This window comes from Drosophila mauritiana, chromosome 2L (genome assembly GCF_004382145.1).
Source record: "Drosophila mauritiana strain mau12 chromosome 2L, ASM438214v1, whole genome shotgun sequence".
In the NCBI taxonomy this organism is placed as follows: domain Eukaryota; kingdom Metazoa; phylum Arthropoda; class Insecta; order Diptera; family Drosophilidae; genus Drosophila; species Drosophila mauritiana.
Window position 1 is genome coordinate 11,840,340 of NC_046667.1, and position 17,781 is coordinate 11,858,120.

Below are 17,781 nucleotides of genomic sequence, written 5' to 3' on the forward strand. Positions count from 1 at the left end.
AAAAATAAATTAAAATAATTTGCTTAGTATATGTTTAAAGACAGTTTATAGTTTATAGAAGTAAATACATACTTATGTTGCCTTCACGATGTCATCTCCGTTCTGAACAAAAGAAATTCATCTGAGCAAAGTCGAGGCAAGGCCAGATCCCTGTGCTTCCTTCGCAATCGAACAGATTTATGCAACCTGGAGAACAACATGGGCGGCTGCTCCTCCGTCTCCAGTCTCCAGATCCCTGCTCCCCCAATCGTTTGCTGCGTTTCTCCGCCGACGAGGATGAGGATGCGACCGCGACATTTGGCTGCGCCATTATGAGTAATGGAGTAATGCCTGGAATTGTTTACTTGGGGGCTTTATTGGCGTCGGCATTTGGCATCGGAATGAATGTCTGTGCTTTATGGTCTTTTTGTATATACAGACACAAGTATTTATTATTATATTTTTTCATGTCTGGATTCTGCGGTCGGGAAGACTGCGAATGGTTTTATAATTGGTAAAGGGAAGAATGGATTATTGAAATGAGTTAGATATGAGTGGGCCATAAATAAAAGGCTCTAGATTGCATTGTTGATTGAAATAAAGTGACTAATGTGTTTGAAAAAATTGTAAATAGTGTCCATATAAATTCTCGTCTTAAGAGATATAGGATTTGCATTTATATTTCAGTTGAGAAGTTTAGTTTATAAATTAAAAGGCTTTAGACTGATTTCAAGCTAGACATATTTTTGTGTACAGAAAGTAAAAAACTGAATCAAAGCCCCACAAAAGTTACACCATTATTTTCATCACATCTCACGGGCAATTATGTGTGTTGTCAATGAAGGAAGCTCGTCACTTTCTAGTTCATTCAACCCTTTTAATAAACTATTGAGTGTCTTTATTAAAAAAAAAAAATACCCCGTCCGACATTTATCTTTGCAATCGTTCCGCGAACTTTGGCCAATCGCATGGACAAAATCTAAAGCGAAATCTAATTTTTAATTGGCCAACAAACTGCGGACAAGCGACATTTCATGCTTATCGGCGGTACAACCAGCAATTAATCTCCCTTCGGTGGAGTGGAGAAGACTCTCTTAGCAGATTCTCTCTTTCTCTCGAGAGAATATATCTCTTTCGCTGCAGCTTTCGAACGAGAATCTTTGGCGCGCTCGAACAGAAAAAGAATTCAGTATGCAGACAACTTTCTTCCGAATGCTTTTCTTAAAAGCAGCTCGAACTTGTTGCCGAGCCTCAGTTTGAAAACAGCACGCGACGCGTTCAGAACGAGAAAACCATACGCGCAAGGTGGATATAATAATAAAAAAAAACACACAATAAATGACTCTTCTTCGGAGACTCAAAGACTAGAAGACACTTTTTGTGGTCAAGGAGGATCGAACCCTTGAGTGGCAGTGGTGAAGTGCAAGCATAAGCAAACAAACAAATCAATAATAAACCAAGCTGTGGAGTTATATTCAATGTTTTTTTGTTTTTGTGCCCCACAGTAAGAGTGGATATAGGAAAACCTCAACCTGGACAGGTATGTGAACTTGCGGAAAACTCCAGGAATGCATCACTGGGAATTCTTGGTTCGTTCTTGGGGTCGTTGTTGCGGTTCTTTGTGGCCTCGCCGCCAGCTCTTTCCACACTTTGGGCATGCTAAAATTTAATAAGTGTTTTCCTCAAACCGTTTTTCCTGTCGCCTCTTTTTCACGCTTCTTTTTTCTACGTAGCTGTTCTTGTTGTTCAATTCTGTGATGCATTACCAAAGGGGGGAATATGCAGTTGGCAAGTCGTCGTTTTCCCTCTTCGCCGCCACTAACTTGGCAAATTCTTGCGGCACATTTCATTTATCTGTTTCGCTCCCGCTGCCAAAAGCTTTTTTCCCAACGCGTCGTGTCGTGTTAACGGTATTGTTTACATGGTTAATAGAACCCACCGACTTGGTGGCCAGATAAATAAATACTAGTAGGCACACACAAAAACCTGCAGCCGTAGCCAAAAGTCCATGCTTCAGTGCACTCGTTCTTGCGGCCGCAGAGACAAAAGCAAAATCACACACAATCGAAAGACTCAGGCAACGAACTGGCCCCACAGGCAACGATTCCTGTGTTTGTTGATCTAGGTGTAATGACTGCGGTAAAACAACATATACATTTTAATTCGTTTCTCGGAAGACTCTCATAATATTATCAAAGATTTCTGCACTTCTTTGCGTATTTATCAAAGCGTAAAGAAAACATGAAAATTCATATTTTATGCAATACAAACGAAAGACTGAGGCAACGAACTTTCTGGTAATAAATGGCAAGGGGGGATTTATTTAATTGAATCAGAAAATAAATTCTCAACTGTATAATGTTAATCAAGTGATTCTGATTCCCAGCAAATCTATGCTAATTAAATAATGCTTACCAGCTTGCGCAGACCAATTAAAGAAATAGTCGATGACAGGAGAAGAAGCAGTACCCAAATTGCTTATTTATTAGCCAAAAGAAAAGAAAATATCTGGAAACGGCATGCTAATGATGTAAACTAAGCATTTAACTGTTAAGATGCCAGCAGCGGCAGGCAAACATAAAAAGTCGCATCACTGGGGCACACTGTGAGAAATGGGGGGCTCGGTCGGTCGGGGGAAGATGAACCCAAGGCAACGCCGACAAAAAAACTTAGGCGACTTCCTAAGACAAATCTAAGCCGTTACAATGGTCGCACAGCCGCAAAAAAACGCACTCGGAATTGGAAAACCGGGGAAACCAGAAGGGAGAAGACCGAGAGTGTGGAGATCAAGGGAGAGAATGTAGGTTGCATTGGCTTTAATTACACTGCAAAAAATGAGGGTCAACAAAGAAGAGATAAATATAGCTTAGAAACAATTCAGCATGGTTCAAGTTGTGGGCGAAGTTTGTCCATCCTAAAATGGGTATATAAAAAATATATAAAATAAGAAATTATTATTAATTTAAATATAATACTTAGTAAAATAAATATATCTTTCGACAAATAAGTCTTTCAAATTATATTACATAAGAAAAAATTTGGATTTCTAAGAACTACATTGAAAGTAATAAACTTGTCTTTGTTTCCTGTGTATAAATGTTCAGAGTAATCTTTTGCTACTCAGATACTGACTGTGATGTTGTTCTTACTTTTTTGTTTAAGAAATTACCGTTTTATGTTGACAAAAAGAAGCAAGAAGAAGCAGCTGCGCAAGAAGAAGAAGAACTGGCTTAAGGTTCAGCTGGGAGTTTGAGTTTGAGTTTGGCTTCTGTGTGATTACAGTACCGCTCCTAATGATCATCATTAGATAGCCAAGGGTTTTTTTCTTCCATCCAGCTGCTGCGCCGATTCTTCTGCTTCTTCTTGCCACTTCTTGGAGCTTGACGTGACGACATGCAATCGCAAAGAAGGTAGGAAGAAGAAGAAGCTATAAGAAGCGGTAGAACAACACCAATAATATTTGATAATGCAAAGCGGAAGCTATAAAACTAGTGTGTAAGACGACATTTTACGTTAGACGGCCATTAAGGCGATCCCAAAGAGAATTTGCTAATTGCCTGCAATTGAAAATGTTAGTAAAAGAACTCAGGAAGATGAAGGAAATCTACGAACTTGGGTCCGAAGACGGGAAGAAAGCTTCATTAGGCTATATAATAATGTCTTTATCTGGAAGTCGAAATACACTACACCTACATATATAGTCCATGAATGACCTATATTCTATATAAATATTTTTTAAGAGCGCTGAGGTCGATTTCAAGAACTTTTAATAACGTAGTCTCAAGTTGGTAGAAACTAAAGAAAATTGTAAAAAATGTTAGTTAAAAATCTTAAAATAATTAATTCATTTTATTCACTTATGCAATAAGTAATAAAAAAATATATATATAATAATCGTACCAGAAATTTTTAGAGTTTAGTCGAGTTAATGAGCTTACAAAGTCACTTGATATCTTTAAGGTATCAAAAGAACTTCCTGACTGCCCTTTGGTCATCTCGATAATCTGGCCAAAGTGTGGTGTGCCACAAATTCGATTATCGGGGCCGGGAGCTGCTAGGCTTCGACCGCCATCTCAAGGTCGAAAAAAAGTATCTTGTATCTTGGTATCTGGTATCTAAGCTCTCCTTTCAAGTGGTGCGCTGTAGTCCGGCCCACAGTTAGCGCGGCCACATTAGCAACATCTGATATGCCGAATAGCACTGGGCACTTAAGGAGAGGCCCCAGTACCCGGCCAAGAACAACAAAAGCTGGCCCGCACGTAATCTGATATTGCAACGGTGGGGCAACCAGCTGAAAAAGAGTGCACGTATAAAGAAGGCAGCGAAAAAGCAAAAACCAAACCAAGTTGCCTGGCCATATGAGGAGAATCTCTTTCTTTTGTGTCGCCATTATCCGAATAACATCAGTGAAATACACGGAAAATAAGCAGACTTATGGAAATTAGATATACCTACCCCTATATAAGGGTGTTATATAGTCCATATATGAGGTTTATATTATGCAAAATATGGGCTTCGTAATTAATCTATTAGATTATTTATTTAACCAACCATTTTAGTACCTAGTTTATATATAAATGTATTTTGTGGACCGTTAGTTGTCATTTGTCCCATAGATATCAATATAATTTAATAGGAAGATATAAATTTCCTTTTTATGACCTTTGTTCTTCAATGCTTCAATAAAACGTAAGCCCATGTGCTTCCTTGACTTCTGTCGGCACATTTTTTGTAACGCATTGCCAGATTAATTGCCACAGGAGGAGGAATTTTAAAAGCCATCTATTCCCTGCTAATTAACTTCGGACTCCTCGCGGCGACGTGCTGCAAGAACAGAGTCGAAGATAAAACATTTTATGGCTCTCTTAGGTGCTTTCCCCACCTGCAGCACGCCCCATTCCATCGCCAGTTGAAGTACAAAATACAAAATCCAAACCCTGGGCCACTCTAAGCCAAAGTCGGGCCTTGGGTTATTTATCAGAGCTGTCAGCGGGCCATAAATTCCGACTTTTGTCACTACCATTTATGGCCTAAAGAGGTAACCAATAAAAAAAAACACAATTGGCTGGCGCAATGCGTTATATAAGCACTATGTCTGCATCTGATCTAACGGTGCTTGGCTCTGGGTTCTTTCGGGGTTCTTTTCGATTCTTTTGGAGTCTCTGGGTTTTCTTGGGCTGCCTGGTTTCCTTGTTTACAAGACACCTTGACAAATGTGCCCGGAAAGAGGAAAACATTCGAGACGGAAAAACAACACGAGTCAGAAATTTGCATGGCAACTGAAATGGAAATGGGTGGAGTGGGAAGCAGCCAGGAAAAAGAAAGAAAAAAATAAACAGCGATCACAACTCCATTGCAGTTTTATGGTGCATTGTCTTGCAGCGCTAGAAAGCTGAATAAAAAAAGAAAGGAATCGCCAATTGTAACAAAAGTCAGAACAAGTTTGCCACAAACTCTGGCCGGTCGTTGGCTTTGGCCCATAGAGATGCGCGTGTGATGGAATTATGATCATGTTTCGCGGCACTTATGGAGTTTTCTCAACCACACAATAGATGTACTTGCCATGACTTGAAAAACTAGGACACATTTAAGATGGGGTTTTAAGTACAAAGCTTGGATTTTCTTTCGAATTTAAATTTTACTAATTATATATTTCAAAAATATAACATTTAAGATGGGGTTTTAAGTACAAAGCTTGGATTTTCTTTCGAATTTGGATTTTACTAATTATATATTTCAAAAATATAACATTTAAGATGGGGTTTTAAGTACAAAGCTTGGATTTTCTTTCGAATTTAAATTTTACTAATTATATATTTCAAAAATATAACATTTAAGATGGGGTTTTAAGTACAAAGCTTGGATTTTCTTTCGAATTTGGATTTTACTAAGTATATATTTCAAAAATATAACATTTAAGATGGGGTTTTAAGTGCAAAGCTTGGATTTTCTTTCGAATTTCGATTTTACTAATTATATATTTCAAAAATATAACATTTAAGATGGGGTTTTAAGTACAAAGCTTGGATTTTCTTTCGAATTTGGATTTTACTAATTATATATTTCAAAAATATAACATTTAAGATGGGGTTTTAAGTGCAAAGCTTGGATTTTCTTTCGAATTTCGATTTTACTAATTATATATTTCAAAAATATAACATTTAAGATGGGGTTTTAAGTACAAAGCTTGGATTTTCTTTCGAATTTGGATTTTACTAATTATATATTTCAAAAATATAACATTTAAGATGGGGATTTAAGTACAAAGCTTGGATTTTCTTTCGAATTTGGATTTTACTAATTATATATTTCAAAAATATAACATTTAAGATGGGGTTTTAAGTACAAAGCTTGGATTTTCTTTCGAATTTCGATTTTAGTAATTTGTATATATATTTCAAAAATATAACATATAAGATGGGGTTTTAAGTACAAAGCTTGGATTTTCTTTCGAATTTCGATTTTAGTAATTTGTTTATATATTTCAAAAATATAACATTTAAGATAGGGTTTTAAGTACAAAGCTTGGATTTTCTTTCGAATCTGGATTTTACTAATTATATATTTCAAAAATATAACATTTAAGATGGGGATTTAAGTACAAAGCTTGGATTTTCTTTCGAATTTGGATTTTACTAAGTATATATTTCAAAAATATAACATTTAAGATGGGGTTTTAAGTACAAAGCTTGGATTTTCTTTCGAATTTCGATTTTAGTAATTGGTATATATATTTCAAAAATATGAAACCACTTAAGACCCCGCAAATAGTCCTCAAAAGTGCCATCTCTAGCAGTTGCATTCTGAATTCGCCCCAAGGAGTCGCATCTTTAAATTGTGGGAAAAGTAATGCAAGGCAATGGAGCACGTTCCATCTGCTGCATGATTTATGCATTATAAATATGAACTCTATATTAATCGCGGCCTGTCATGTTGACAATTTTATTACGCCGTTCTGGCCGCATCACGAATCGATTATTTAACCTCGAATGGAACCTTTAGTACCTTAAAAAAAAAAAAGTAGTAAAGAACCCAAGCAGGGCGACATCAATTTGCCAATAGATACTTGGGGGTATTAAGAACTTTCGGTTGATTGTTTGGCGCAGTTTCGTTTGTGGGTTCGCTGATGGTTTGGGCTTTTGTGAAAGGTGCCATAGCTGGACGACACAAAAAACCTTTCCCAGTTCTGCAGGTTTTCCGCTCTTATCCATTTGCCACAATCGTGCAGTTTGTTCTAGTTTCATTACAGTGCAGGAGAAGCAAGCTAGCCCGACTCCACTTCACTTGACTTTCACCCGATCCACGTTTAGTTATCTATCTTGCGGGCTGAGGGTTTGGCCAGCATGTAACTGCCCGATTTTGGAAATTCCTAATTAACAAGTCAGCTATTACTTCATTCAATGGGCCGAAAGAGATTCAATTAAATTTTATGACTAATGGCACGAGGGAAGTTAGTGAATGGTTTAAACCATTGGGGTGCTAGAAAGATAGGGTATATAAATATTTGTTCTAATGAAGCTATGTTTAGTTTTGTGGTCCCTCACAAACCTCTTTAGTTATTCAGTAAACTCACATACCGTCGTGGCTTTAACACCAACATGCGAAATCGCGGCTTCCAGGAATCTGAAATTAACATGACATCTCCGCTGAGGACATGCCCATCCGAAGGACCTTCCTCCAAGAGCATTTGCTCTTCGTTCCGCTGCGACACCTCTACCCCTTTTATGCTCGTTTCTGCCTTTTCATTTAACAACTTCCGCTTGGCCAAACAGCGAATAAAATAATAAAAAAAAAGGCAAGAACACAGAGCTGCGATCTGTGCAATCGCTGATGATGAGGTGCATAAACGACGCCCATTTATTGAGCCCTCGCGGCTCTAATAACTTTGGTTGGGGCTCGGGATGGGGAGTCTCCGACTCCAGATCGCCGATCGCGGGCTGGAAAAAATAAGCGAGGTGGAGCTGGGCCACAGGTGCTCAAGGGGCTAGGTCGAACATGTTTGACGTCCACTAAATGACAGGTATTTGTCTGCAGCCAAGGGGAACTTTGGATACGTACACTGGGCGAAAAAGATACAGAAAATCTAGACCTAAGAATTTTTATTTTCCATTTAGAGATCCTAGAATAGCGGTTTTGTGCTAGCTATATATATAAATATATTTTATGTTATGCACACCTATTTAATGCTGACATTAAATCTTAAAAAAGAACGCACCATACTTAATTTTAATTTAAGGAAATGATTGCTTAAATTACTAAATTATTAAGTGGATTCTACTTAACCGAAGCTATTAAGCTTATTGCTGGATGATAATGGCTGAATATCCGAAAGGCCAATTAAATAGTTTATAACCCATTTTTTTTCGTGTGCACCGCCGAAGTCGAGGTAGTCGCATCAATAGAGTTGGACAGGAAAATTGTTCAAACTCCTTGGTTCTCGACTGCTTTTCTTGTACTTGCTGTGTGTTCGCAGCATATTTAATGAGCCACACATGTTGATGGCTCTGACAGTCTGTAAGTCGTGTTTTTTTTCGTGTTTTTTATTCAGCTTTTTCAGGCAGAATAGTTTGGCATGCTGGAATCATTTCAATGGCTCGAGTATTGCCAAATTTATTTTCTAGCTGTGAAGCTGAAGCGTGTTGGCATTTCTGTCATTATGATGACACGAATTTCACTCTATGATGAAGCCGCACACAGACGAGTTCATATATGCAAATGTGCTTATGCTTATTAAAAGCATTACAAATTGTTGAGAAAGAAAGGAGAATAACACTTCAATACAAGAAATTGTATCTATCTTGACTGCTATATCTATACCTAAATACCTACCTAAAGATAGTATTATAAGATACCCTGTTATGTGCAGCTGTCGTCTTTGAAGTTCGTTTTGTCGTGCTTTCAGACTACAAAGAATGAATAAAACGTGAAGTTTTAGTTTGACGGTTTGAGCTACACGATCAGTGATCCCACTTTTGCTGACTAGTGTAGTCATGCTCACGTTTCAATTCTCAATGATCGCTTATTGACTCGCACTGACTTCGATTTCTATTCGCGTTCCGTGTTCTAAGACAATTTGCAAAAGTGAAAATAGGCCCAGATCTGAATCTGAATCGCTTTCCATTCCATCCAATGCACTCTTTCCGTAGCTACCCATTGTTATTAGATATTTTGCCTGGCCGAGATTTACATAATCCTAAGTGCTAGTTGTGCTAGCCACGATCGCTCGATCGGTGAAAGTTGTTACAAATTATAAGTTTAGAATGCGCCCAAAAATATGCCCAGTAGTAGTCAAACAAAACAAAGGCCAGTTCCACAGATCTCGGATCTGGAGTGGAAAACAACTCGAGACTACGGGCGTTTGGCTTTTCGCCTTTCACAAATCAACGTCCAAATATGGAGGGAGTGCTCTCCATCGCCTTCCCGAAAAGTCAGATGCGGATAAATAAATCTGTCAGTGGGGCGTTGCTACTGTGTCAAATGGTCGGACTGGCCAACAAAGTATCTATCAGATGCGAATGCTCAATACCCAATTTTATTGTTGCCGAATCGATGTCACGGCTACAGTGGCGCTCTTTTCTGGCTCAAATGGAGAATTTATTGTCGGCCAAGTGGTTTTTGTGGCGATTCGGAACAGTCGAACTAGTCAATTGGGTTGATTTCTTTGGCTGAACACCATCAGGTGTGTCTTCATTTTGCTAAATACTGTTGTTACACTCGACTGAGAAGCTGAATTTGGTCTTAATTAATAAATTAGTGGAGTTACACACTTCATTTAATTTTCAGTTTGAAGTGGGATATATTTAAGACCTACTAATGAGCTGATTTTTGCATTGCATGTGCCATGCCATCAAATTTCAATCGTATTATAACAATCACTTTTATAACAATCAGTAAACTTTTGAACTTTCGAAGGGGAAATTTTAGAACTGTAATAAATGCCTGATTTTCATTGATCACTCTTCTACTTTTATCATTTACAGTTCTTGGCTAGACTTAGCTTTCCATTTCCATTGTAAAATAGCTTCTTTACAAACTCATTCAACTGGGTTAGTGAAACCGAAACCTTAAAAACTTTTAATTTCTTCGAAATCCGAGTAAAGTGGGTTGATGAAGCCAAGCGAACGACTTCATTGTGATTAACTAATCGAGCAATCAGGGCCTTTTAATCTCAACACTTTCGCTCCAAAAGCCCGGTGGCAGTCTAATAAATGACTTGATTAATTTGGCGCAGTGTATGCTGCTCGGGCTCCAAAATAAATGGGGTAAATAAATAAACAAAGCTGTCTGGGCGTAATTGCTTGGCCCCATTATAGAGGTTCTTGTGCTGGACACCTGAGTGGCATTTGCTCCCACAGCCTCGCTTTCTTTCGCTTTGGTTGGATTCGGCTTGGTCTGGTTTTGTCTTTGGCCATGTAATTACAGTAATTTATTTATGAGGCGACTGGGCTTACACACGTTCTGAATATGGCAGAAGAATCACCATAGAATTGCTATTTATTATCTGCGAGTGCGTGGAAAAGTATGGAATTATGTTGGGCCCCCATGGCAAATTGCTTGCAGAAAATGTGTAATTAAGCTGGTGATTTTCACCAACTGAAATCTCCGCGATAGAGAGATTTCTTCTAGATCCCCTTTCCCCCACCCCGCTGGTTGCAGTCAGTAATTTCAGTGTTCTAAGCCTTCATTTTCATGGCCAAGTACACGACAGTGGCATGCAAATGAGGCACAGGCCACAAGTGGCACTCAATTAAAAGCAGAGTCAACCGCAACAAAATAAAAGTCAACTGCAGCTGATTTATTGTGTGAAACTGAAATTCGACTGGCTCGTATTCGTTGACTTCTGCTCGTTTTCGTGGCTCGTGAAAGTTTCTCTAGCATAGATCTCCCGAGGACCGTCAGTCAGATATAATGACTTGATTAAAAGTTGTCATGAGAACCAACTGCCAACTAAATTGTGCAAGGCCAAAAGCAGACCCACCAGTCCGGTATGCAAACGGAGCTCCAATTAAGCGAAGAAGCTCTCCCCATTGGAGATTGGGTTCCTGCAGAGATCACTGGGGCGTATGTTCATTAGATGGGTTCTGACTCTAGTAAATATTTCAAATGAACAATTTAGCTTGAAAACTAACATGGAAACAAGTACATGTATCTATATTAGATATGTTAGATATATAGATATTATTAAAAGTCTTGCATGGTTTTTAAACTTTAGTTCATATGATTTAGGATTCAATGTTCATTTGTCGTTAGATTTTTCTAATTATCATTTTCTATTTAGTGAGGGTATCAAATCCTTCTGCATCATGGAGCCGGAAAATCTGCCCGGTTCTTTCCAGACTTTTCGTTTCCATTTGCATGCCAGTGAGTTTTCGCTGCTAATCACGTTCTTAATGAAAGTGGCTGCAGTGGCCAGTTCGGAGTGCTCCGTCCAACAACGACAATGTCGTTGTGGTTTGTTGTTAGTTGTAAGTTGTGTGTTGTGTGTTGTTAGTTGGCTTTTGGCTCTTGGCTCTTGCCTGTTGGCCATTGGAGTGGGGGGGACGATGGTTCTTGGAGAACTCGGTGGCCAGCAGTCTGGCCAGTCAGTCGGTGGATCTTTCTCTGGCAATGACCGCCATTCGCCGGGCTTTATTTGATTTTCATGTTTGTTTGGCTGTTTTCCAGTTGCTGCGTTTGCATGCAACTCGCGTCTGGCTTTTTGGTTCTCTGGACTCCGAGGAGTGTGAAGTGGACGCTTCTTGAGACCAGTTCTTGGAGCCCCTCTTGCTTTGAGTATTATTATTTATGACTGCGACTTGGCATCGCTGCCCCCCTCTTTCTGTGTATTTATTGATGGATTTTGGCAGCATTTGCGTTTGGCCCATTTCCGTGCGCCAATTTATGCCAAACTCTCGAAGTGCAGTGCAGATAAACAAAGCGATAAAGTTGTGTGAAATTATTGGGGAATTAAGTTGGAAACTCTGAAAGTTCTGTTTCGTGTTAAGCTGCTTTTGGCTGAAAGTTTATAGCATTGAGGTGAAAGATATTGATCTAAGCAAGGGCTTAACATAGAGAGAAATGCATTAGTTGTTTTAATTCTGTTCAGCTTAAGCAATTCTATTAATCATCTTAAAGAGGCTTAGTTGTTTGATACCAGATAATAAGCTTGGAATTTTTCTTTTATACAAATATAAATTAGAGTGTAATAACTCAAGTTACTTACTACCCGAGTGTCTTCTTACTTAATCTTAATCTTCACAATCCCGCGCACATCGCATAGTACGCATGTCGATTTGGCTCGGTGGAAAAGCCTATTCAAATGAAGTTGTTTGAACCGGCAACCTGTTGCATAGTTTCGCTAACATTATTCAACAACGTAGCACTCACTAATGACCAGCACTTACCCACATCTCCGTCTTTCTCCATATCTTTGCAGCTGTGAAGCGAACAAATTTTCCTTTTTTGCCGCCGACTGTGGATATATACATATGGTACATATATATGTATATGGTTCATTAAAAGTGTGGCAGAACTTTGGCACTGGCGACAAGTAACGAGCGACGACGACCTGTGGCAATGCTCCAGCAAATTGTGCGGGTAATTTCCAGTTCGGTTTAATTTGGTCCAAGTCGCAGCCAAATGGTCATGCGCACCGTTGGCCGCCGCTGTCATTCGAAAGTTGCCTCTGCGTGACACACATTTGCGGAGCATTAGAAGCATTCGACTCCACATCTGGCAGACAAGTTGGAGCTCTGCCCTGCCGCATCAGCTGGGATACTAATATACACACCTATATATACATACGTGGGTATACCCAAGGGGTAACACAACAACCAGGGGGTACCAAACTCTGCTCGGACCTGGCCCAAGTCCAAAGTCGCCTCTGTTGCATTATTCATGCTCTTCGGCGGCATCCACGTCCACATCTACGCAACGGAACCGGGAACGGCAACGGAATCCACGAACGAAGATGACGCTGCGCTTAGTCAGCATATTATCGGCGGCATTACTACTCCTATGGCCCGCACAGCTGGATGCATTTATCACACCGAACACAGGTGAGTTGGGGGCCAGCGGATAATGTCTGTGAAATGTGTGGCATTGGGTGAGATGGTTGCATCTCTGCAGCGGAAAAGAGCTGATAAAGTGGAAAATGGTATGAATCCATTAGTCGTGCTATAGAAAGCTTAGTACAAAGCCTAAAATCAAACCATTTCAAAACGAAGTTTAGCGACTTACAGCTATAAATATACTATTTATACTAATTTCATATTTGTTCCAATAAATCATTAGGCTGCCATCACAATGGCACTTGGTTCGCAGACAAATCGGTGGTGCCCAGCATGGAGAAGTGTCTGAATTGCCAGTGTAACCGAAAGACACTAGTGTGTCGTCTGAAAGTGTGTCCCGAAATGCCAATGCCACCGCCCAGGGGCTGTGTCGTGGTTCAAAAGAAAAGCTCCTGCTGTCCGTATCTTTCCTGCGCAAGATTGGATGCGTTCTACAAGATACCCACCAAGCGTCGCATCATCGCGTATCTGGATCACTACGAAAGGGAGTCCATCGATCGGGTGGTCAACGATAATATGCTGCAGAGACGTTCAGATGATTCCGACACGGATTTGTTTGGTATGTAATATATTATACTTAATATCACTAAAGTTCCTAAAGTTCATTTTGTACCTTACAGTTTGTGTGAAAAATGGAACTGTCTACAAGTCGGGATCTGCCATGTCATCTTCGAATTTGTGCAGCTACTGCTATTGCATAGGTATGTTTAAAAATGATATATTATATAATTTATATAAATAAATTCCTTTTTTACCCAATAGGTGGCACCGAGAAGTGTGTGAAGCCAAAGTGCATGCTGCCCGTGGAGGGTTGCAAGCCCATCTTTGTGGACTCCACCTGCTGTCCCGTGAGATACGATTGCAGTAGCAAAACGTCGGGGAAATCCTCTCAGGAGGTGCGCTACAGGAAGACCTCGAACAAGCACTTTCTGCGCATGTCCCAGCGCCTGCAGCGCAATCGAGGCTGCACTGTAGGTGCCCAGTTCTACGCAGAGGGTCAGAAGATGCGATCGGATGCGGACAAGCCCTGCGACATATGCTTCTGCATCCGGGGAACCAGGCGATGTGCACCCAAGAAGTGCTCGCCGGCACTGAAGAACTGCATCCCGGTTGTGCCGAAGGGTCAGTGCTGTCCATCGAGTTACGACTGCGGCAGTCAGCGGGATTATCGTAGATCGCACAACTCCAGGCAGTTCAATCTGTATAATATGCTGTTTGGTAAGGAGGAACCGGATCAACAGGAGACAGCTTTAATTCCGCAGAATTCCATGGCCGAGCGGTATCCACACGATCGTCATCCGACGAGAGCTGCTCTGGGCAATCCCCTGGAGGTCAGTAGTGAAAAGAGCATTATGGACACACTACGCGAAGGCCTTGAGTTCATAGATGGCAATAACAACAAAATGCTGGCCAATAACTTGGATCTTGTGGGCATAAGAACCACCCAGGCACCTCCTTTGATGAGAACCGAATCCAGTGATGAGGTGAGCAGTACTACGGCACTAAGTTTTCTGGATTTGCTACTGGGTCCCAATACGGAAACCACGGGCCACGAAGAAATAAGGCAACCGGAATCTACGACGACCAAAAACACACTCTCCTGGATGGATATACTTTTGGGTCCGGATGAAGAGGAACTGGGCCCCAAAACAGAAGCCTATTTGGAGACTAGCACCACCCTAAATCAACCGGAAGAGTTCAATCCTTCAACTAACAGCATAAAACGCATTGCCGAGGACTTTGACGAGCAATTGGACAATGGCGAAATGGCTGTGGGTGAACTGCCGGCGGAGGCCCAACAAATTGGCATCGCAAATGCTGGAATTTGGCCAACACCAGCCACAGAAGTAATGCCCCCTCCAAAAGAGGAACCGAGTCTATTCAATGTCCTGATAGATGGCCTGTCTGGCATACTCGAAGAACCACTCAATCACACAGCTAGCTCGACAAGTACCACAACTACCACTGAGAAACCAACCAATCTGCCTGCACCACCCATGTTTCGACCACTGCCAAGTGGCAAGCCCGTTCACACGCGAATCAACTCCAAGCTGGCGAATCTCACAGTGACGCCGCCCATGTTGGTGGTGACTAGCAAATATGGTCAACCGGTGACCCACCGGACGGCAAATAAGAGGGTCAATGCAACCACTAGTTCTATAATAGCCAAGAGCACAGAAAAACCAAGTACAAGCACCACCCAGCAAACCAAAGTAGATAGCACCATTAAAACCACAGCAACGCCTAGTACTACGGCGAAACCCAAGACGAGGACCACTAGAAAAACTATTACTACTTCAAAACCTACTACTGCAAAACCTACTACTCCAAAACCTACAACTCCAAAACCTACAAATCCAAGACCTACAGCTCTGAAACCTACAACTCCAAAACCTACAGCACCAAAACCTTCAACAACGAAGCCCACAACTGCAAAGCCATCTTCTGCAAAACCCGCACCCCCACCGAAATCCACAACTCAAAGACCCACAACTCCGATACCTTCCACTCCAGCACCCACAACTACAACAACCAGCACCACCAGCACCACAACAAAACCCACAATTCGCACCACCAGCAAGCCAAAATTTAAGCCAAAACCCAAACCCTATGTTACTAGTACTCCGAAACCGCTGGTGATCGAAACTAATCCGAGTATCTTGGAGGCTGAGCCATTGGACATCAATGGTGAACCCACACTGCCTCCTAGTTTGCCCAACCTGAAGATTATACCATTCCTCCCAACCGATGCTGTGGATACGGTTCCCAAGGAACAGTATCCCACCAACTTCTATCAGCAGAAGGTGGCTTCCGATAAGATGGATGTGGTTGGCTATGATACCATGGATGACACGGTGGCTCTATACTCACAATCCCAGCCGGATCAGGCTGCCTACAAGTACAAGTTCAACGTGGAAGTGCCAGCGGTGGAATCTGCTCCAGAACCAGTGGTCCATGTGGGTGGAAAATACGAGGGAAGTGCGGCCTACGTCAACTTCGACTTCGAAAGTCCTGTGGTGCCACCTCCGCACAATGGATTCTCACCACCCACCGAAACGGAAGGCGGATTCATGCCCAAGGAACCGTTGGTTATCGATGGCGAAATTCTTCAGGAGCACGTCACCTCGAGTGGCATCGGCGGCCCAGTTGATAACTTCCATGTGACACAGCACATTATCGACATCACAACCTCGGGGGCACAGGAAAATGATACTGCTTCGATAGGTGAGTTGAAGTTTTTAGAACTTTAACAAGGTTTTGTTTTCTTGCACTTCACTGAATTTGAAAGATTTATCTGAATATGTCCATTTCCTTATCGCCCTTTTTCAGAAATCACTACACCCGACCCCTTCAAAGATGTCATACACACAGAGCCGCCGCCCAATCTCGATGAACTAATCGTTGACAAGGCGAACAAAAAGCCGATTGAAGAGCATATCGAGACCGTCACCTACAGTGTTAGCAACTCAACAGCCTCCTCCATAGCGTCATCCACAAGCGGCACAACCAGCACATCCACAACAACGACAACGGAAAAGGAAGGCCCCTTGATAGATAAATATGAAATCAATAAGTTGGATAAGCTCTTGGATAAGCTGCTCGGTATGGAGTTGTCCAAAGAGGATGCGGCAGGCAGCACAGTGCCTGCATTTAAGCAGCTGCCTACGGCAACGCCAACGACAGCAAAATCAACAACAGCAGCAACAGCAACTGCAACAGCAACTGCAGCAACTGCATCAAGCACGGCAGCAACATCGACCACTGGTCGGCCAACAGGAACGACACGTGCTCCGGCCAAAAAGGGAAACGGCAAAACGAAAAACAAACAGACCAGCGGCAATAGACGCAAAGTCCAGAATGGCACGCGACGCCAGAGTACACCGGCAACCACTCGATCCCCGCCAGCAGCGACATCAGCGGCATCGACTGCGTCAACAACCGCGGGGCTGGCCACAACAACGGGGAGCACTCTGCATCCATTTTTAAACTCACCGTTCGACAAATTACCCTTCATGGATACCAGCTATGAGGTAAGACCGCACAGATTGCAACCGCAGCAGCAGCAGCAGCAACAAGCACCGCAGCAACATGAGCAGCCACCGCAGCAGCAATTCCACCATTACCAGCATGCAACACGACCGCCGACAGCAGCCCCACCAGCAGCGCCATCATCCCCGGAGGATGTGCACCAGGATTCAGGTTCTGGTTCGGTAGAGCGGACTGGTGGAGGCGGACTGTTGGGTGGACTCCCGGGTGGCGATGATCCGCTTGGTCAGTTGAAACTGGCTGGCTGCAACATATACGGACGCATGTATCGGGTGGGTCGCATTATCGTGGAGCTATCCAGCCAGTGCCTGGAATGCAAGTGCACCGAGGTGGGCGTCAAGTGCGGCCCATTAGACTGTTAATTTAGATATCCCCTATGATTGGAATCCCCACAGGAAGTCTGTAGCGGTTAAGTGTCAGTTTGTAGCTTTTAGTTCGTATCGTACTACAGGGTAGTTTAGGCCTTCACTTAGGGTCTAGTTGTATTATAGAAAAAATTATTAATATATGTAAAAGTTAGCTTGGCATTTATAACATACACTAAGTAAGGCTATAATTAGATAAAAAGTACACGAAATATATTTAATAAAATTAATAAATAAATCAACAAAATCTAAAGTATTTGTTTTGAATTATTACAAATTATTATTTATTTTGATGAAAAGTCAAAACAACAGCCAACAAATTGGGTTATAAATATTGATTG

At 41.6% G+C, this 17,781-nt stretch overlaps 1 protein-coding gene across 1 annotated transcript; it reads left to right on the top strand.

The window, feature by feature from the left end:
* Positions 1-1,232: 1,232 nt before the first annotated feature.
* Positions 1,233-17,669, top strand: LOC117141084 (proteoglycan 4). Its single transcript, XM_033304400.1, has 6 exons — positions 1,233-1,519; positions 12,395-13,016; positions 13,252-13,587; positions 13,649-13,729; positions 13,791-16,253; positions 16,359-17,669. The coding sequence occupies exons 2-6, from the start codon at positions 12,929-12,931 to the stop codon at positions 17,435-17,437; spliced, it is 4,047 nt and encodes a 1,348-aa protein (XP_033160291.1). The 5' UTR covers positions 1,233-1,519; positions 12,395-12,928; the 3' UTR covers positions 17,438-17,669.
* Positions 17,670-17,781: the final 112 nt, after the last annotated feature.

Coding starts and splice junctions, on each gene's coding strand:
- LOC117141084 (XM_033304400.1), top strand. CDS start 12,929: ATGACGCTGCGCTTAGTCAGCATATTATCGGCGGCATTACTACTCCTA. Junction 13,588..13,648: donor TTCCGACACGGATTTGTTTG/GTATGTAATATA, acceptor TGTACCTTACAG/TTTGTGTGAAAAATGGAACT. Junction 13,730..13,790: donor CAGCTACTGCTATTGCATAG/GTATGTTTAAAA, acceptor TTTACCCAATAG/GTGGCACCGAGAAGTGTGTG.